Source organism: Elephas maximus, chromosome 9 (assembly GCF_024166365.1).
Source record: "Elephas maximus indicus isolate mEleMax1 chromosome 9, mEleMax1 primary haplotype, whole genome shotgun sequence".
NCBI classification, from domain to species: domain Eukaryota; kingdom Metazoa; phylum Chordata; class Mammalia; order Proboscidea; family Elephantidae; genus Elephas; species Elephas maximus.
The window spans coordinates 62,638,343-62,658,977 of record NC_064827.1 but is presented as its reverse complement, the minus strand read 5'-3'; the positions used below and the strand labels follow the sequence as shown (position 1 = coordinate 62,658,977).

Genomic DNA, 20,635 nt, shown 5'->3' with positions numbered 1-20,635 from the left:
TTTTGGTGTGACTGCGGTCTTTCCCTAACTACCATGCTGAATTACCTCACTAATCTACATAGTTTTTTCAAATCTTAAATTTATCAGTAACATTTCATAAAGTTATATCCTCAACAGTCATTAAGTCCAGTGACTTTTTCCTTCTCCACAGCAGAAACAATTCTCATGAGCATCATTCCAGCCTAAGCCCTCAAGTCCCATCTGGACTTCCTCAATGTCGTTTGAGCTCAGTTTCCTGCCCCATCTCTGCTTACCTTAGCCTCCCCTGCCTTATCAAGTGGATCTCCCTGGAATGTTGGCTGTGTTATAATTCCTCCCTGCTTCCTACTGAATCAAATCCATGCTTAAGTCTTATTCAAAGCTTGCATCATAAAGAGGGATCACTTTACCATCTATTCTAATCTGCTTCTACTCCCTGACGTAAGGCTCTATGCGCCAGTCAAGAACAAATCCCCAAGAGAAATCTTTCCTTCCATACAGCTTTAATTCATTTTGTCCCATTCCTCATCAAGTTTTTTTTTTTTAATTCCTACTCCAACTTCCTCCCCCCAGCTTCTTTGCCAAGTCTTTCCCATTCTTCAAAGTACATTTTATTTTTTCTTTCAGTTTATTTAAATCTACTTTTCTTAAAAAAAAAAAAAAATTTTTTTTAAGTATGCAATATTTCAAACATGCAGAAAAATATAGAAAATAACACTCATGTACCAAACATGAAAGTATGACATATTAATGTTTTCCATGATTTGATTTTTAAGGAAATAAAACAACACAGTTAAATTTTCTTATGACTCTCCTGAATTCCAATCTGCTTCCCATTCTGAAGCTGCTACTTGTCCTTCCCTTTCATTTGAGTTTTACAGTTTTACTACATATATTCGTACCCATATATAAAATGGAGCCCTGGTGGTGCAGTGGTTAAGCATTTGGCGGCTAACCAAAACAGTTCAAATCCACCGGCCCTTCCTTGGAAACCCTACACGTTCTGCTCTGTCCTATAGGGTCACAATGAGTTGGAATTGACTCAGCAGCAATGGGTTTGGCTTTTGGTTTTGGTATACCTAAAATATTGTATTGTGTTTTTATATATTTTACACTTTTACACTTATAGTATCAGGCTATATGTATCATTCTGCAACTTGATTTTTGCGTTCACCATTATTTTTGAGATATATCCATATCGAATAGTCATATAGCTTGAGTTTTGCTGTGGTAGAATTCTCATCTTCCATTCGCAAGACCAGGGTTCGCTGCCTGGACGATGCACCTCATGTGCAGCCACCACCCATTTGTCAGTGGAGGCTTACATGTTGCTATGATGCTGAACAGGTTTCAGCAGAGCTTCCAGACTAAGACAGACCAGGCAGAAAGATCAAGGTGCATTTTAAATCCCATTTCTTTTCAGTCTGAAGCAGTCTTAAAGACCTTAACCCAAGCTCATCTTTGTAATTTACCACTCTCTTAATACATGATTTACCTATTGTTTCATGTGTTCAAACTATCTCAGAAAAATCATGTTTCCTGAGAGTAGAGACCATGACTTAAAGAATTAAGAACTGAGTAGAATCTTTGGGGTCATCTACCAGTTTTTCCCACCCATACCTGTATCATTTCCTATAGTGGTATCTGGATTTTGAAGGCTCCTTACTGGACTTAAGGCCATGTTTCTTATCCATTTAAGCCATGCCCTTTTTGCCCAGAGGTTTTCATCTGGATTTAGAGAGTGAGGAGGTTACCACCCTTCCCCATGCAGAATTATTTTTGCAGCCTAACCTGTATTTTTTTTTTTAAGAAATACTCTTTTTAATGTTTTGTGTCTTCGGAGAAAGTTTATTCAGCATATTGGATTTCCATTCAATAATTCATAAACAAATTGTTCTGTGACATTGGTTACAGTCCCCACAATGTGTCACCACTCTCATGGTTTCCACCCCACTTATCCCATTGCCATCCATCCAGTTTCCCTGCCCCTCGTTGCTTTCTCATCTTTGCTTTTTTTTGTAAATATTGACCTTTTTTGATTGTTTAAAGGAGCAGATTTATCACAGGTGTTACTTATTTTATAGGGCAATCTATTATTTGGCTGAAAAGTGACATCTAAGAGTAGCCTCAGTTCCAGGTTAAAAGAGTCATAGTGTTGGGGGTTCCTCCAGTCTCTGTCAGTCGAGTAAGTCTGGTCTTTTTTATGAACTTGAGTTTCGGTCTACATTTTTCTTCCGTTATAACTGAGACCTTCTATTGTGTCCCGGATCAAAACGGTCAGTTGTGGTAGCTGGACACCATCTAGTTCTGGTCTCGTGCTATAGAAGAGGCTGTGGTTCGCATGGGCTATTAGTCTTTTGTACTAATTTCTTCCTTGAGTCTTTGGTTTCCTTCACTCTCCTTTGCTCCAGAAAAGAAGAAAGCATCAGTTTCTCAGATGGCCACTCCCAAGCTTTTAATACCCCAGACACTACTCACAAAACTAGGGTGTACAATGTTATCTTTATGAACTAATGCCATTGAGCCGGTTGACCCACAAACTAGCCTAGCCTGTTTTAACAGATGGTGAAAATGAGGTTTGTCAAGGATAGGTGACTTGTTCCAAGATCTCACCACTCATTTATGAAAACAAATCTTGTTCCAGTGGCCTGCAGCCTTGCTTCTATTTTTCTATGCCTTTCACAGCATTTGGCACAATGCCATGGGCCTGGGAGGCACTCAACAATCTTCTAATTTTTTTTTTTTGCTTTTTATTAAAGTATGTAATATATATACTAAAAGGTACAAATAAGTGTTGATGAATTTTTACAAACTAAACACATCCGTGTAACCTATACACAGATTAATAAACATTACCAGCGCCCTGATTACCAGGACACTCAGAAGTCCCCTAAGATTTATCCATATTGTAGCTTTCACAATGCTTTTTTATGAATAAAAGTGAAAGGTTAAAATCATTATAAAAAAAAAAATTGGGAACAGGTCTTGCAGTCAAGAACAAGAGAAAGATGGGAAAAACAGATTACACCAAACAGCAACATTTTAAGGTTTTTCACTCTTCTTTTAGTTATTAGTATACTCAGAGATGGAAAGGTGTCATGAAAGAAATGTCCTGCAGGCACCTAAACTGAAAAAGCAAAACAAGAATTACCCCTCTGAGTTGAAGGAACATGGGTGTTACTGGGCATCGCAGAGAAAGCCCACTGTGACATTGGGCAAGTTATCTAATCTCCCTGGAGATTGTTTCCCAGTCTGTAAAATGAGGATGGTAATACAGTCATTGTCAATATCAAGTAAATCAATGTAAAATTCATGGTACTGTCCCACGGTACTCTTTAGTGCACAACTTCCTTTCCACCCCCTTCCTTGCTGGACACAGATCAAACTCATAGTTGGGAAATAAGCAGTGTCATATTTCCCTAGCGTTAAATTCTTATGTCCCTTTAAAGTATGAACAGGTATAAAATAGATTTGGGGTACAGATTTTGAGAAATAAAATCTGAAAATAGGTGTAATTCAACCCACTGGTATCCTTTACAGTTCAAAGTCAAACTTCTTATAATCCCTGACGCATCCTTCCAAAAACATTCCTTTGCTGGGGTGATGATCCTGGACCCCTACTCCACTTATCCAGTCTTCCCCCAGACCCTATAAACCTCACGGATCCCTCCTACCCCTACTCACACTCTGCTCCACCTCCCCAGGGCACTTCAGTCAGCTCTTTAATTGTACCCACTATATAGGCAGGTCTGATACCCCACCAGACTTGGAGTTTTTCTAAAATGCCCGTATATTTCACATCTCCTGACTCATGGCACAGAATCGGTGGCGAGTAATTAAGCTGAAGTAAATTTTCTCTGAAAACTTGGAAGGCAGTCTGATGCTGAGCTCAACAACTTTAAAATGTTCAGTCCGCAAAAAAGGATTTAGCTATTGTGTTAGGCATTATGGTGTTGTTTTAACGTCCCTGACATCCAATTAATTCTTTCAACAATTGACAAGTGCCAAGTATGCATTAGTCTGGGAAGAGCAGGACAGTAAGTAAACCTCCGAGCCGTAGTTCGGGGCACACCACGTTTCCCTCCCGCGGCGTGCCTGAGCTGCCCCACGTGGGCTCCCTCCCGCCTTTCTCCGCCACAGCGCTGGCCCGGGCGCGGGGAGGGGTGGGCTCTCCAGCACCTCGGCACATCCGATTGGCCAAGGCGCGAGTCCCTTGAGCGTGGGCGGCACCGCGGAGGGAGCGGACCAGCTCGCCGGGAACGTGCCCGCAGGGGCGTGGTCTCCACAGTGAAGGGGCGGGCGGTGGGAGGAGGAAGCTGCTTCCGGGTGAGCTGCCCCGCCCCCACGTGGGCCTCGGGATCCTAGAGCCGGGGAAGGCGGTGGCGGGAGCAGTGGCTCGGAGCCTTTACGGAGGCAGGTGAGCGCGGGGGAGCCGGACTGGAGGAGACGGAGGACTTGGAGGGTGGCTCCAGGGCGAGGCGGAGCCTGTGGCCCCAAGAACCCTGCGCAGGGCAGACTGTGTTCTGCACCTGAAGCACAGCCGGTGCAGCTAGGGATGGAGTCCTCCTTGTGGGTCCGCTGTTTGGGCTTTTAAAGGTAGATCGTTCTGTTCCAGCCGGGGGTGGGGGCTCCGCGTGCCATAGCGCTTGGGGCCCGGGTCTGGGCCTCGCGTCTCTTCTCTGGGGTCCACCCCCTCGGAGACCGCTGGAGCAGTTTCGGTCAATGCCGAGCTCAAGTGCCTCCGAGGATGGGGGAGGGAGGTGGAAACAATAACAGACGCTTTGTGCATGAACGTGCCTTAAATGCATTGGCCCGTTCAGTCCTTAAAACTACCCGTTGAGGTCAGTTCAAGTCTCCATTTACCAGATGAGGAAACTGAGGTCACACAGTTGGAAACTGACAGAACCGAGATATGAACCCACTTCTGTTAGAGCCCAAAGCCCACACAGGTAACCATTGTGATGCCGGCCAAGTCCAGAGTGGCAGTTCTACGTCTCCCTCCCCTACCCCCACTCCTCATTCACCTTGAGGACTTCACTAGCTCAGCTCTGCTGGTAAACAATTTTGACATCTGTCCTTAATGTACCAAGGGAGTAATGGTGGGCATTCAGGATTGGGGTGACTGGAGACCTGAATTCTAGCCCCAGATCTGCCACTGACCTGCCGCCTGATCTTTTTTTTTTTTTAATTGTGGTGCAAATATGTATAACAAAACAATTGCTATTTCAACATTTTTACATGTACAATTCAGTGACATTAATTATGTTCATCATGTTGTGCACCCCAACCATCCCCACTGCATAGTGATCTTGAGCTAGTGTCTACACTTCTCTGAGCCTAGTTTCTCCACCATTTCAATGAGGAACTTGTAATCAGCAAGCTTTAAGCAGCCTTTCAGGGAGATGTTCTAGGAGTCTGTGGAACATAAACTCTCCTGGCTCCAAATGGCTAAGACCAGAGAGAGTTGGGCTCGACAAGGCCTGGGTCTTATTCTTCTCTTTAATCCCTGTATTTTACACTGTGGCACACTCAGAGTAGGTGTTCAGGAAATGCAGGTGGAAAGAGCAGGCAGCCAGTCGGTCTGTCCCTTTTCAGAACTGCCTGACAGCTATCCTGCGCCCTTCTGGAGCTTTCGATTTCTCAGCACTGGTCACCTTCTACCTAGCTGGCCCTCCTGATTGCCTCCTCTGCTGCCAGTGGCAGAGCCTGCCAAAGCTGGCAGCAGCTCCCAACCCTCAGTGCCAGGACCACAGCCTCTGGTATCCTTGGCAGAGCGTAACATAGGGGACTCAGACCCTGCAGCTCTTTCTCATCCCCTCTTAGAGGCAGCTCTCAGGATGCAATTTAGGCTACCCTCAGGTTGGGAATGTTGGTTTCTAAGGAAGGAGTTAAGCTTCACAACCAGTCTGAAAAGCTGCTTACCCTTCAGTTTCCCCTCTTCATGAAGCCATTCTTGACTCCCAGAGACACAGGTCCCTCCCTCAGCACCTGGTCCACCCTTCTACTCTGGCATCCCGGTGGTGATTATTTCTCCTCCACCACACTAAGCCACACTGGAAGGCAGAAGCTCCACCTTAGATATCCTGAAGACCCTCTGCCTGCATGGGTTTGAGTAGATGTGCTCCTTGATGGGTGTGGTACAGAAGGCACATCTCTGTGCTGGCACGTTAGAAGATCTAGTTCCAGCCTAGCTTCACTCTTAATAGTAATAAAAATAGCTGTTTACTGTGTGCCTACTCCATGCCAGGTATGTGCCTCATCACTATCTCTAATCTTCTCTACCACCTTGCAAGTTTGATAGCGTCATGCCCATTTTATAAAATACAAAATGGAGATTGAAAGATCGACAACCCCGCCCATAGCCACACAGCAGAGCACAGACCAGAACCTGGGTCTGTTTGGCCCTGAAACATGAGTTCTTTCTGCATGGCCTACTCTGCCTTCCAGCTGAACTCATCTGTTCTAATGCGGTGAGTGAGGGTCAGTGCTAAACACCACGGTGGCTTGCTTCTGTCTTCAGTGCGGTGTCACAGGGATTAAGCTGTGGTTAACAAACTCCCTTGATTTGGGAGAAGTGCCCGCCTACGGTGTAAAAGTCCCCCACATTTGAAAGTTTTCACAAAGTAAAACCCCATCCTGGATTTGGTTCTGCAAACTGATATGACTCTGGTTCAGCAGACATTTTTCTGCTTTACAGATATTTCTTAAGTACCTGCTATAACGGATGTCTCATGTAGTGTAGGGAACAGGGCACTGGACTAGAAGCCAGGAGACCCAGGGTCAAGTCCCAGCTCTGTACCTGACTCACTGTGTGATCGTAAACAAGTCCTGCCCCCTCTCTGCACCCCACTTTCCACATTAAAAAGTAAAAGATTAAACAGAATCAGTAACTTTTCAACTTTTTATTTTTTTAGCACTGATGCCTGTTTCTCAAATCAAATCTCTCTCTGACCTGTAAAATAAAAAACAGATAAAATGTTAGCATGCCCTACTCAGCCTACCCCTCACCCCCTCACCGTCTTCTAGTGCCCCCCCTTTCTCCTCAGAGCTCATTTTGGACTGCCATGCTCATTCCCAGGCAGCCCTGCCTGTTGCATCTGATAAGCAGAGGCAGTTAACTGCTCCTTCAGCCTCCAAAAGCAGATGGGAGTGAAATGCAGCTTTGGATTCCAGAAGCCAGGGGCCTGTGACAGGCTGTTCTTGGGAAGTGAATCAGAGACTCTAGACCTGGCTTCAAAATCTGACTTGACCCTCCAGAATGGCATTGGGCAAATCACTTCACCTATCAGCCTCAGTTTCGTTATCACTAAGTTGGGACAGTCCTCTGCAATTAAATGAGATAATGTATATAAACTAACTAGTGCAGTGCCTGGCACAAAATATGCACTCAGTATATTTTTCTACAGTTCCCTCCATCTTTCCAGCCCCAAAGCAGAGAGAAACATATTGAATCACGTGTGTATTAGTCTTGGGGTATGGTAGATAAAACTCCGCACTTGGAGTCTACAGCAAGTTCAAATTCTGGCTGCGTGGCCTCAGGCAAGTGATTTAACCCCCTGAGCTGGGCTAACTCCTGGCAGACATCGGAGCAAAGTCCTGCACAAAATGGGCAGTCAGGCCCCTGGATGTACTGAGTGATTGTTCATTTTGGGGGTGGGGGCTAGCAGTGTGATTACATCTTTGAGGAGGCCTGGCCTACCCTGTGTTTTGTGGTGAGGCTAGCCCAGGGGGAGGTGGCAGGGTGGGTCCCTGTGTGTGTGGCTCTTGATAACCTCAACCCCACCAAGAAGAAGGACCTGATAAAATGCCCCCCGCTCCACCAGCTGGTTGGGAGGGAGTTGAAGGGGCCTGGGAGACTGGGGGGAGAAAGGCAGCTTCAGTATACTAAAGGATTCCCCTGCATAGGAGTTGACACACCAGGAGTCTAAGCCTGCTGTTTTAGCTTCTGACGTGCTGTGTGACCTTGGGTAAGTGCCTGCCAGCTCCTACATACTGTGGCTCTTTTTTTTCCCCCCCACTTATTTACTAAATGTTCTCCAGGTACCTCCAAAAGGAAGTGCCTAAAATGGAGCTCTCCACCCCCTCCTCAGCCCTGCTCCCCACCACCCTCTTCCTGCCCTATCCCTGTCAGGAACATCCGCCCTACCACTGCCTCTTGGCTGCCTTCCACCTTAAACTGACCCTTCTCCACCACTCTGACTCCCACAGCCTTCAAGCTCCTCTGCTTCCGGTCTGCTCTACTTAGGCTGCAAGATTTATCTTCCTAAAGCCAGGGTTTGTTTTGACCAGACCTCCAGGCCCCTGTTCAGAATCTTCTGTCTTCCTCAGTCTGCACTGAGGCCTCTGTAGTCTGACGTCCCTCACCAGACCTGGCCTCCTCTCTTCCTCTCCTTCACTCCTCTCCACTACATATACACACGTGCCTTGACTGCCTCCTCGATTGCTTCCTCATGTCCTCAGAACAGTTCATAGCCAATTCCTCCCTCCCAACTTTGTCCCTTGCTTCCCTTCCCGAAGGAACGGTGTCCCCTTGCCCTCTGTCACGCTGAATCCACTCATCCTGCAGAACCAAGTTCAAGCCCCCGTCTTCCAGCAACCCTCTTCTGGCCTCCTAATTCATGTTCTAATACTTCTGTCTCATTTATGATCAGGGCCCTTCTCTCTGAAATGCACACAATAAGCCCTACCTCCCAGGACTGTTGTGTGAACTCAAGAAATGGTGTGTGTGGCCTGGCACACTAAGTAGGTGCTCAAGAAACACCATTAATGCCCCAGCTTCTTTTGTGTTGTTACTTATTTGACATTCCAGGCATGTTGCCTTGTACTTCATGTAATTAAATATTTACTGTGTGCCAGACCCAGGGCTGAGTGCCCTGGGGGAGGTCAAACGGAACTAACCATGGACCTCGCTCTGCCGGAGCCCTGTCTACTGGGATTAGATAAATCTACAAAGAACTGTTATGTAAGAGATTGTGATCTGGGCAGGGAGAGGGGAGGAGGGGTGCCTTGTGGAGAACCAGTAGGCTTTGAGTGTGGGGAGGGTGTGGAGAGAACAGCAGCGTTCTAGGTAAAGGCAGCAGGGTGAGCAGAGCAAGAAGGTGGCCGAGTGTAGCTCATATTTGTGAATCAGCAAGTTGGCTCCTTGGGCTGGACAAGACAGAGCTTTGGTGGCCACTGTACAGGGTGTGTGTGTATGTGCATCTCTGTGTGTCTGTCCTGCACTGTGCTGTTTGATCCTCTTAGTGTGTGTCATGCCTGACAGAAAGTCCACTTGCCAAGGTGTTAACAGTCCTGCTCTCTAGAAGTAGAATTAAAAGGAATGTTTCTTTTTGCTTATCTGTAATTTTCTCAAATTTTCTGCCATAAACATGGACATTTTCGTGGAGTAAACAAAGTTGAAATGTTGGCTAGATCAGTACTTCTCAAACTATCTGTGGGGGAGGACCAGTTATTTCCCCTCCCAACCCATCGTAGATGGATTTTTTGATAAACTATAATAAAAACAAATTACTGGAAAAATACTATTTCTTTTAAAAGTAGCCATACAAAATACAATGCCAATTTTTATGTTATTAGAATAGACGTAAAATTTCTTTGTTACATTGCCATGAAAGATCCTAAAGGTTTACTTTCATTTCTGTATTCATCAGGGCTTGGTAGGTCACACTCTGAGTAGCACTGGGCTAGGGAGCAGGGAAGGCAGGATCTGGAAGGGCCTGGGGAGGTGGGGCGTGGATTGACCATCCTCTGGGGACAGGGACCATGTCTTATGTGCCTCCCTTCACCCCTACAGGGCAAAGCACACAGCCGATACCCCAGGAGCCTTGGATTCTGGCTGACTGCCCTGTGCCCCCACTGAGGCCATACCATGCAGCCTCAATCTGTCCTGCACAGTGGCTACTTCCACCCACTGCTTCGGACCTGGCAGGCAGCCACCACCACCCTCAACACCTCCAACCTCATCTATCCCGTCTTTGTCACGTGAGTCCCCAGGAACGGCCCAGGCCTCAGATCTGCCACAGTGGGGCGGGTATCAGTGTTGCCGGGGGTGGTACAGTGGTCTGTCAGCTTGGAAGTCAGATGACCCTTTTACTGGAAGTGGCCTACTGAGTTACCAATAGCAGTCTTAGGAACAAAATCTTCCCACCTTGGAAAATGAGAATAACCCTTGCCTGCCACCCTGAGCTTTTGCAATAAGACAAAAGGTGTTTTTTCATTGCAAAGGGTATGTACATATAAGAGGTGGTAATCATGATTATTAATAGTGACAGCAGACATTTATTTAGTACTTATTGTGTAGCAGATACTGTACTAAATGCCTACACACATTATCTCATTCAGTCCTGACAGCTTTCAGAAGAAGGTATAAATATTATCCCCTAGAATATGAGCCCCATGAGGGCAGGGATTTTTGTCTGCTTTGTTCTGCTGTATCACCAGAGCCTAGAACAGTGCCTGGCACATAATAAGTGCTCAATAAATATTTGTTGAATGAGTGAATCACTTAGGATACAATTGAGGGGTCTGAGACTCAAAAGAGTTGATACAGCTTGGCCAAACCCATCCAGTTACTGAATGGAAGAGCTGGGCTAGGAAGCAGGGGTCACCTGACATCCACGTCCAAGTTCTGAACCACTTGACTCGCTTCTATAACTGCTGTTCTTTTAGTATAACTGCTCTTGTTGTCACTGTTACTCTTGTTCCTGTTATTATTTCAGGCCCTGGGCTTGGCCAGGTGGGGAAGCCAGACACTGGATCCCATTCTCCTCCCACCAGCTCCCCTTCCATATTCCTTCCCACCCCGCAGTCATCCCTCTCAGTCACCCCCTCACCGACTGGTCCTTCCCACAGTTACCAATCCATAGTCCACCCCCACTCTTGCAGGGACGTTCCAGATGACGTACAGCCTGTCGCCAGCCTCCCAGGAGTGGCCAGGTAGGAGCCATGGTGGGGAGGAAAAGGGGATGGTGGAGGAAGTAGTTTCACAGGTGGAGGCGCCAGAAGGTAGAAGCAGACCCCGGAGATGGAAGACCTTGAGAGGTAGACTTCATCTTGGTAGAGAAGAGTGTTCTTAGGGTCAAAGCTGTTCCATGATAGAAGAGGCAGCCTTGTAAAGTAATGAGCTACCCATCACCAGAGGTATCATAGGAGAGGAGAGTTACTGGCTGAATGGGGCTGTTGTAGAGGGGATCTGAACTTCAGATGGGAGTTGAACAAGAGAACCTTGGAGGGGCCTTCCACAGCTGAATTCCATAGCTCTGCTACTTGGGGCTCAGCCTCTCCATCTGTTTATGGTTGTGTTCCCTTCCCTTCCCTGTACTGTGGCCGTGGGGCTTGAGCCATCATGGTGCTTAGTGCAGCTTGGCTCGTAAGCACAGTGCTAGGGAGGGGGAGATCTTTGCCTAGGGCCTGCCTCATGTCAATCCCTCCACCCAACTCCGCTCTACCCAGGTATGGTGTGAACAGGCTAGAAGAGATGCTGAAGCCCCTGGTGGAAGAGGGCCTGTGCTGTGTCCTGATTTTTGGCGTCCCCAGCAGAGTTCCCAAGGTAAAGAATTGGAGAAAGGATTGAGAGGGGAGAGGCAACTCGGTGACAGCGAGCTGAGGTTCCACTCTGACCACACCCTGGCCCAGGCCCTCTGCTGGCCCTGGGGCCACAGGTGCAGGCCCCTCTCTGCCCTAAGACAGCGCCCGTGAAGAGTCAGAAAGCTAAGTAGGGCCATCACACCCTGACTGGACAAGTCAAGTCCCCTGTGTGGGCCTCTTTTGCCCCCTTTGTAAAGTGGGAACAGTCCTCCTTGTTCTTCCCCATCCAGGGGCTATGATGGTGATAAGAGGACAGGGCTAGGCTGCACTCTGTGATGGCTGGCTGTCATGCCTTCCTGAAAGCTTCCTGTAACAGACACAATGCTTTGTCCTTCCCCTGCACCTAGGATGAGCGGGGCTCTGCAGCCGACTCGGAGGACTCCCCAGCTATCGAGGCGATCCGCCTATTGCGGAAGACCTTCCCCAGCCTCCTGGTGGCCTGCGACGTCTGCCTGTGCCCCTACACCTCCCACGGTCACTGTGGTGAGCTTCCTCCTCTGGACAGTCCTGCTGCTACCCGTACTCCCAGAGTGCCTAGTTCTCCCCAGGGTAGGGATGGGCCAGGACCCAAAACCTAGCCCTCTGTCCTACAGGGCTTCTGAGCGAGAATGGGGCATTCCGGGCTGAGGAGAGCCGCCAGCGACTGGCAGAGGTGGCACTGGCCTATGCTAAGGCAGGTAAGTGAGCCAGCCAGCAGGGAGGTGGCAGGGAGCCTCTAGGTCAGGGAGGTGGTAGAGTGGACAGGAGGGTCCCAGAGTTCTGAAGGCCACTCTCTGCCCCTCAGGATGTCAGGTGGTAGCCCCGTCGGACATGATGGATGGACGTGTGGAAGCCATCAAGGAGGCCCTGATGGCACATGGACTTGGCAACAGGGTATGGGGCAGGGAGTGCAGGCCATATCCAGGAGGAGTCTAGGGAGATGAGGAGAGACCTTGGACCAACCTTGCCCTCCAGAGCTGTCAGGAACCACAGAACTGAGGACAATACTGGATGAGGCCTTGGGGATCCATGTCAGCCTCTGTACCTCAGATGGGAAATCAAGGCCCAGAGCTCCAAAGGACTTGCCCAGTGATGTGGTGGGGCTGGGACTAGAACACAGGCACTCTTCTTCCCAGCCTAGGTCCTTTCTATCCCTGCCACATCACCTGGGACATCTAGAAAGGACTGGCTGAGCCCAGGCCCCATTGTTTCCCACAGGTGTCAGTGATGAGCTATAGTGCCAAGTTTGCTTCCTGTTTCTACGGACCTTTCCGGTAAGTGCAGACAAACAGGGGTCAGCTGTTAAATCTGTGGTCATTTAGCCCAAAGCTGGAGCCCATCTTAATGACTCTGCTTCCCAGGGATGCAGCTCAGTCAAGCCCAGCTTTCGGAGACCGCCGCTGCTACCAGCTGCCCCCTGGAGCACGAGGCCTGGCCCTCCGAGCAGTGGTGAGTGATCATAGCTTGAACCCCGCCAGCCTTTCTCTCTCCTCCCCTTCTCTCCATTCCCCGGCCCTGCCCACACCATACCCTCATCCCTTAGGACCGGGATGTACGGGAAGGAGCCGACATGCTGATGGTGAAGCCGGGGATGCCCTACCTGGACATCGTGCGCGAGGTGAAGGACAAGGTGAGCACAGAGCAGAGGCAAGAGGGGCTCAGGGAGATGAGAGAGTTTACCCACAGACTCTGCGACCTTAGATGAAGGGACTGAAGAATCTCAGGGCTGGGAGGGATCTGTCCTTGAACAGGAATCTTCTCCCCATCTCTGCCCAGGCATGAAAGTGCCAGGCTGCCAGCAGCAGTGGCTCAGGGCATGGGGTGGTCCCAGATTGGCCAGGGAGGAAAGGACATTCCCAGAGGCTCTCCCATACTCCCTTTCAAACTCATCTGCCCATTGCTGCTTCTCTGCAGCACCCTGAGCTCCCTCTCGCCGTGTACCATGTTTCTGGAGAGTTTGCCATGCTGTGGCACGGGGCCCAGGCTGGGGCGTTTGATCTCAAGGCTGCCGTACTGGAGGCCATGACTGCTTTCCGCAGAGCAGGTGAGCAGGCAGGGGTGGGGTTTTTTGACCTGTGCCTTGGTGACTGATAGGCACTTTGCCCAGATAGGAAAATGAAGTCATGGGGCAGCCAAGACATAGCAGAGGAAGGGACGTGGAGCTGCAGAACCAAACACGGAAAGAGTGAAGAAAGCAGAGCCCCCATCACTTTTCCCAAGGCTTGGGAGGCCTCGGGAAGGCCACTTCTCTGAGGCTCAGTATCCTCATCTGTGAAGTGGGGATAAGATACCTGGTGCATGTTTGTCATGAGGATTACATGAGATAATATATATAATCAGCATATACTTATCACTCCATCAAAGGGAGCTGGTTTTGTTAGTATAGCACTTGACAGTGTGGGAAGGGCACTTAAACAGCTTGTCTACTTCCCCCACCATGCATTTTATACATGAGCAAACTGAGGCCTGGAAAGAGAAGATGACTTGCCCAAGGTCACATAGCATAGAGGGCTAGAACTGACTGGAGCTGAGCTCAGTATTATGTTGTGACACCCTAAGCTATGCCTCTTCCTGGTAGCCAGAGGCTCTTCCTCCCTCCCTGCCCTCATCTCCCAGAAGCTGTGCCAAGAGCGGATACGCCCCCATTTCCTGCTTCTCTCCCCCTACAGGTGCCGACATCATCATCACCTACTACACGCCTCAGCTACTGCAGTGGCTGAAGGAGTGAGGGGCAGAGTGTACAAGACCCAAGGACTAGAATTTAGCAGGATTCCTGGGGCCTTGGAAAAGTGAAAACCAAAGTAAACGCTGCTTTAAGAACTGTGCCCTTGTGCCTTCTTCTGCTCACGTGCTGGTGGTTTCTGTGAGCATGCTACATCTTTCCACTGCAACCACATCCTTACAGCTCTCCAGCAGTTCCCCACCCCTCCCCTGGGTAAGCCCTGAGGCTCACCTCTGCCACCCCCAGCTCCTGCCTCTTGTGTGCCTTCAGCTTGAAAGCAGCCAGGAGGTACTGCGCAGGCTCGTTTAGCCTGGGAGAGGGGCTTGGAAGCATTAGGGAAGAGGAGAACACTTGGATCCTAAGCAGCCCTGGAAACCCCAGGGCCTCTGGCAGCAGAGCTGGGCACTGGACTGAGACCTGGATTGACATCCCTGGGTTTACAGTTGAGATCTGCTGCAGTTCCACTGGAAGGCATTTCCCATACAGGCTGCTTGCGATCTCCTGTTCTACTCAGAGAGGAATTAGTCATTAATGAGCAGAAATGTTGCTGGAGGATCAAAATTCAGAAGCAAAGAGATTCCCTGACTGTTAGAGATGCCACCACCAAAAAAGGCTTTTTATTCCAGAGAGATTTGTTGAGAACCTGGGCTGGGTGCTGGGGATACAGCAGGACAGACCTCAGCTTGACTCTTTTCATGGAATTTATACAAGCAGAGCAGGGGAGATGGACAACAGCAAGAAAACAGACAAATAAAGCAGTTATAAAAGGTAATAAGTGCTTCAAAGGAAACAAAGGGACTGAGATAGAGAATAACAGGGGAGGGTCTTCTTTTGAGAGGGTGGTCAGAGCCCCCTGAGGTTGAGACCTGTGAAGGACAAGGGAAGATCCTTGCAGAAAATGGAGGGAGGTGCACTGGAGGCCGTAAGAACCACACGTATGCAAAGACCCTGCTGTGGGAGGAGCTTAGCAGGACTGTTGGGAGCAGAGGGAGAAGAGGGTAGGTGATGGGACTAGAGGTTAGACAGGCCAAGGCCAGTTCCCACACTTCCTGGGGAATTCGGATTTTTTTTTTTTTTTTTGCATCTGATGGGAAGCCAACTGACAGATTTTGACCAAGGTTATGTGTGTTCCAATTTCCCAATTTCTGCCATGAGGGAGATGAGGGGCAGAGAGACTGGTTAAGGGGCTATTGCAGACCCTGGTGAGCAGTGATGGTGGCCTGGACCAGGGTGGTGGCAGAGGAGACGGGAGGAAATGTATGAATTCAGGACATTTTGGAGACACAATTGGCAGATTTTGCCAGTGTTTTAAATCAGAGCCCCTAGATGGATGTGAAGGAACAGGAGGAAGCAAGGATGACTGAGTTTCTGACTCGAGCAGCTCTGGATAGGCGGTTTCAGTCCTTTCTCCTAGAACTAGTGTGACATAGTGTTTCCCCCTAGTGAAAGTGAAGGCCCACCTAAGGAAGACGCCAGTTTGTAGATTGGCAGGGAACCCCAACTGTAGAGCCAAGGCAAGTGCAGTTCAGGCCTTAAAACAATATAATTTACTTTAAAATTCAGAATTGTAATCTCCTACAGTCAAACCAGCCCATTCTTGCTCCCTCGGGTGGTCTTCCCCAGAAATGTGGCCAGCTCACCTAAAGATCTCAGCCTGCTTCAGCCTTTTGGGAGGCGGCCAACCAAACTCGGCTTGAAGAATTGCAAAGCTTCACCTTCCAGGGAGCCTGAGTCTGGATCTACTCCCTTGGGACCCAAAACACTAATCAGAGACAAGCCCATTGACAGGCCTTGGAGCTTAGACCAGAGCCTCTAGCCATCTTAACTTCTTGACTACCTATCTCTAAGCTCATTTCTGGCCCCTGAGCTCATTTCTGGTCTGGCTAAAATGACTAGGGTGGAAGGGAAGTCTGTTCCGGGCCATCCAGACTCATCATCACTGAGCAAATAGGGAGCCTGGCTCTATTCTAGGCATAAGAGATGGGAGGCAGACACTGTCCTCTAGGTACAAACACTCCACAGGAAGCAGGCACCTCTTTGTGTCCAGACCTCCTGGGGGAGCATATGGTAAATGCTGAGCAGAAAGGGCGATGAGGACCAGGAGGCAGACATTTGCACCAATGCCAATGGTGGCAGGCATTGTGAAGACAACGTACAGGGATGGTGAGAGGCAGTCACAAGGACCTAACCCGGTTTGAAGGCTCAGAAAATGTCTCCCTGAGGAGACTGACGTTTAAGCCTAGACCTGAAGGATGAGTGGCCAAGGTAGGATGGGATTCAGAGAAGAGCATTGCAGGCAGAGAGAACAGCAGTGCAGAGGTCAAGGCTAGAGGAATGCAAGTGGGTGCGTGTGTACAGCTGGAGCACAGGGAAGGGTGGAGGAAGAGGTGGCTTGAATTGACTGGAGAGAGCTACCAGTGTGAAACCATGCAGTGGCTTAAAGGCTACGTTAACCTTTTGGACGGTATTCCAAGAGAAAGGGGAAGCTATTGGATGGATTTTAAGCAGGGGAATGACTCACTCTGTCATTTATTAAAAAAGTAACAGCACCATGGCAAAGTGCAGATGAGAAATGGTGGTGCCTGAATGGGGGGCGACAGTATGATAGAGAGAGAATGGATTTAGTATGTGTTTCAGAGGCTTTTTTTTTTTTTTTTTTTTTGCTTTCAAAGATACCATTCTGCTATCTTTGGATTACAATCACATGTATATTAGACCTTTTTTGACTGTGCCCCACATGAATGTGCACTGTTCTTTTTCTACTTTCTCTCTGTGCTTCAGTTTGGATATTTTCTATTGAACTGCCTTCTTAGTCACTCATCCTGTCTTCTGCTGTGCCCAGACTACTGTTAAACACATTCAGTGTGTTAATTCCAGATAATGTCTTTTTCAAATCTAGAATGCCATTTGAGTATTTTTATGGATTATAGCTTTTTAAATTCTCCATCTCTTCATCCCTTTTGCCTTTTCCTCTATTTTCTTTGGAAACCCTGGTGGTGTAGTGGTTAAGAGCTATGGCTGCTAACCAAAAGGCTGGCAGTTCGAGTCCAGCAGGTACTCATTGGAGAACCATACGGGGCAGTTCTACTCTGTCCTATAGAGTCACTATGAGTCGGAATCGACTCGACAGCAATGAGTTTTTTCAGAGGTAAATTAGATGTAGGCTTGAGTTCCTGTGTAGCTGATAGGCCATTTACTGAGACGCAGAGGACTGGAGGAAGAACTAGAGCAGGGTTAGGATGGAGAGGGCATCCTAAATTTAGCTTGGGATACTTTGCAATGATGAAGCTTTATCTGGAGAGGTTAGGTAACTCACCCAAGGCCACTCTAGACTGGGGTCTAGAACCCCAGTCACCTAGAAAACAGCAGAACTAAGATTTGAACCTATATAGTCCAACTCCAAGGCCCCTGGCCTTAACCACTTGTCATACCACCTCCCAATAAACAATAGCAAAATTACAGGTCTAGTATAATGCTGTAATAGCTTTAGTAATGGGAAGACCAAGGGGTAGAGTTACCACCAGGCATCACAGTCTATGTGAGTGGCACCCTCTGGAGTCAGGACTTGTTACTGACTATAGACTTGCTGCGGCTCTCCTGGAAGGGTCCTGGAGGCTCTCGCTCCTTCAGGGCCTCAGTCTTCTGCTGTCTGGCCTGCCCTTGCTGGTAGTAATCTTATTCTGGGGCAGAGAACTCAGTTTTCACAACCCTGCAAAGCATATTATCACACTCCGAGGCATCACAGCATGAAAGGCCTTTCCAAGTGAGACTTGATTTTCTCGTTTTGCTCTTAGATATGCCGCCAGCTTGGACAGGAGCTTGTCTCTTTCTTTTAAGATTTTACTGACGGCCACAAGAAGTAGCCAACATATTCCATTATTCTGGCTTTTTTGTTTGTTTGTTTTACTGAGATTCCTAAAACCTCAACTTCAGTGGGCATATAGTTGAGGGCCCCCCCAAAAAACAAAGCATTAGGCATCTTAACCAGCCACTTTACAATTCCCCAACTAGGAAAGGGGGGATCCAGACCTCCACGCCCCACATTGACTCTGTCAATTAGGACATAATTTGCAGCATCCCATTCTCTGGGCACTTTTGGTTGCAAGTGACAGAAGCCCAATTCAAAAGCAAAAAAGGAAACGTTTGGTTTCTGTAACTAGATTGTAATAACCTGGTGTGGTTGGATCCCGGTTTCAAAGGCTCTCATGGAGAACTGTGTCCCTTTCTAACTCTCGTGTGTTTGTCTCAGCTTGGCTTTATTCTTAGGCAGGCTTTTGTCACTTGGCAGCAACATGGTCCCCAATAACCTCAGGCTTAGATGGTTGTCCTTAGGACTTAATATCCAAGAGAAAGAGATCCTTTCTGTCCCATCATTCACATAGCAAATCTCTGGAGGTCTCTGACTGGTCCTGCTCAGGTCACATGGCCCACCTCTTGGCCCAATCACTGTAAACAATGGAAGATGGGGCACTATACTGACCAGATCTGTCTCGATCACAGAAGAATGCTGTTTGTCTCAGAGTTGTTACACCAATGATCGTCTTTGCCTCGAATCCTTTCACCCCAGGTCTGTATGGCTGACTCCGTTTTGTCATTAAGATCTCAGCTTAAGTGTCACTTCCTCAAAGAAATCTGCCCTGACATCCAATCTAAGATCATTCCCCAGTCACTTTCTGTGTATCAGGATTCAGGTTCAGGGTGCCTTTGCTTAAAATAACAATAGCTGAAGATAAAAATTTCTCTCTCTCTCTAAGCAGTCCTGGGCTGATATGTCAGCTACATGGAGTGGAGGGTCTGGGTTCCTGCCTTGTTTTGCTGTCCTCAGCTAGCTTCCATGATTAAAGATGACTGGCCCAGTTCCCACCATCAGGTCCTCTTTTCAGTTGACAGAAAGAGGAAAAGGGCAAGTGGAGGGCATGATGAGCCTTCCTCCTAAGGGCATAACCAAGAAGTGGCACACCACTTCTCACATGCTCTTGCCTGAACTTAGTCACCTGGCCACACCTGGGTGTATAAGGGAGGCTGGAAAATAGAGTCAAATGGGGCAGCCATGTACTTAGCTAAAACTCAGGAGTTCGATGACTAAGGAAGATGGAGAGAATGGATATTGGAACAAACGGCCATCTCTACTTCATGGAGTTTCTTGTACTCACAGAAATAGTGGCCAGAATATCAAAGCAAAGAGGTTGTTAAAGACCAGCTAGTTAAACATTCATTTTATAGATGGGGAGAAAGACCCAGAGGGGGGACTTGCCCAAAATCACACCATAAGCCAGTGGCAAAACCAAGGCTGGGATCCAGAACTCTTAACTCCAAGCCCAATTTCAAAAGTGTGATCTACTAATAATGTGAGCCCATGCAGGGGTAAGGGTGAGGGATTGGTTTTAGAGGAACTTTAGCTTTATATGTATTTTAGCTTCAAATGCATTTCTTACAAGGATAGATTCTAGCAAAAGTAAATGAAACTTGACCAGTATATATATTAAAAAATGTTCATTAGTCAATGGAGATACGCAAATTAAAACCACAATGAGAATACCACCATACTTCCATCAGAATGCCTAAAATTAAAAAGACAGACAATGCGAAGTGTTGGTGAGAATGTGGAACAACTGGAACTCTCAGACACTGCTGGTACAACCATTTCAGAAAACTGCCCCGATCTACTAAATCTGAACATATGTATATCCTATGACCTAGTGATTCCACTCCTAGGTATTTACTCAACAGAAATCTGTTGTTCACCAAAGGACATATCCAAGAATGTTCATAGGAGCGCTGTTTGTAATAGCCAAAGGCTAAAAACAACACAAATGTCTATCCACAGTAAAATATAGTATGTTCACATAATGGAATATTATAACAGTGAGAATGATTAGAGTACAATTACACATAGCAGCATGGATGAATCTTACAAAAAAAATTTTGAGCAAAAGAAGCAAGCCACAGACGGGTGCATCCTATATTAATCCATTTATATACAATTCAAAAACAAGTAAAACTATGCAATTAGAAGTCAAGATAGTGGTTACCCTTTAGGGTAGTAAGTGACTAGAAGGGGACGGGGGCTTTCTAGGGTTCTGGAAACATTCTTTTTCTTGGTCTGTGTTGATGGCATGGGTATGTTCACTTTGTGAAAATGCAAGGGTGTGTACACTTAGATGCCTACTTCTCTTTATGTATGATGTATTTCAATAAAAAGTATACTAAGAAAATAAGTAAATGGCAACTTTGAAGAGAAGCGTGACTAGTGGCTACAGCTTCGGAGACACATTCACAGCAATTGTCATGGATACGTCCCTCCAGGAGTTGTGCAGTGCAATGGCCCTAGGTTCAAAACACTTACGTGATCCCAAACAAAACCCTTAA

At 47.6% G+C, this 20,635-nt stretch overlaps 1 protein-coding gene across 2 annotated transcripts; it reads left to right on the top strand.

The window, feature by feature from the left end:
* The first annotated feature begins 4,291 nt into the window (after window positions 1-4,291).
* ALAD (aminolevulinate dehydratase) lies at window positions 4,292-20,490 on the top strand. 2 transcript variants are annotated; one of them, XM_049895103.1, is made up of 12 exons: window positions 4,292-4,396; window positions 9,773-9,960; window positions 10,864-10,914; window positions 11,431-11,527; window positions 11,913-12,048; window positions 12,159-12,242; window positions 12,350-12,438; window positions 12,763-12,818; window positions 12,906-12,993; window positions 13,088-13,174; window positions 13,459-13,588; window positions 14,214-20,490. In XM_049895103.1, the coding sequence occupies exons 2-12, from the start codon at window positions 9,848-9,850 to the stop codon at window positions 14,270-14,272; spliced, it is 990 nt and encodes a 329-aa protein (XP_049751060.1). In that variant the 5' UTR covers window positions 4,292-4,396; window positions 9,773-9,847; the 3' UTR covers window positions 14,273-20,490. The 2 variants fall into 2 exon arrangements, with proteins under 2 accessions (XP_049751060.1, XP_049751061.1); XM_049895104.1 differs by lacking the exon at window positions 4,292-4,396 and adding an exon at window positions 4,412-4,575.
* The last annotated feature ends 145 nt before the right edge of the window (window positions 20,491-20,635 follow it).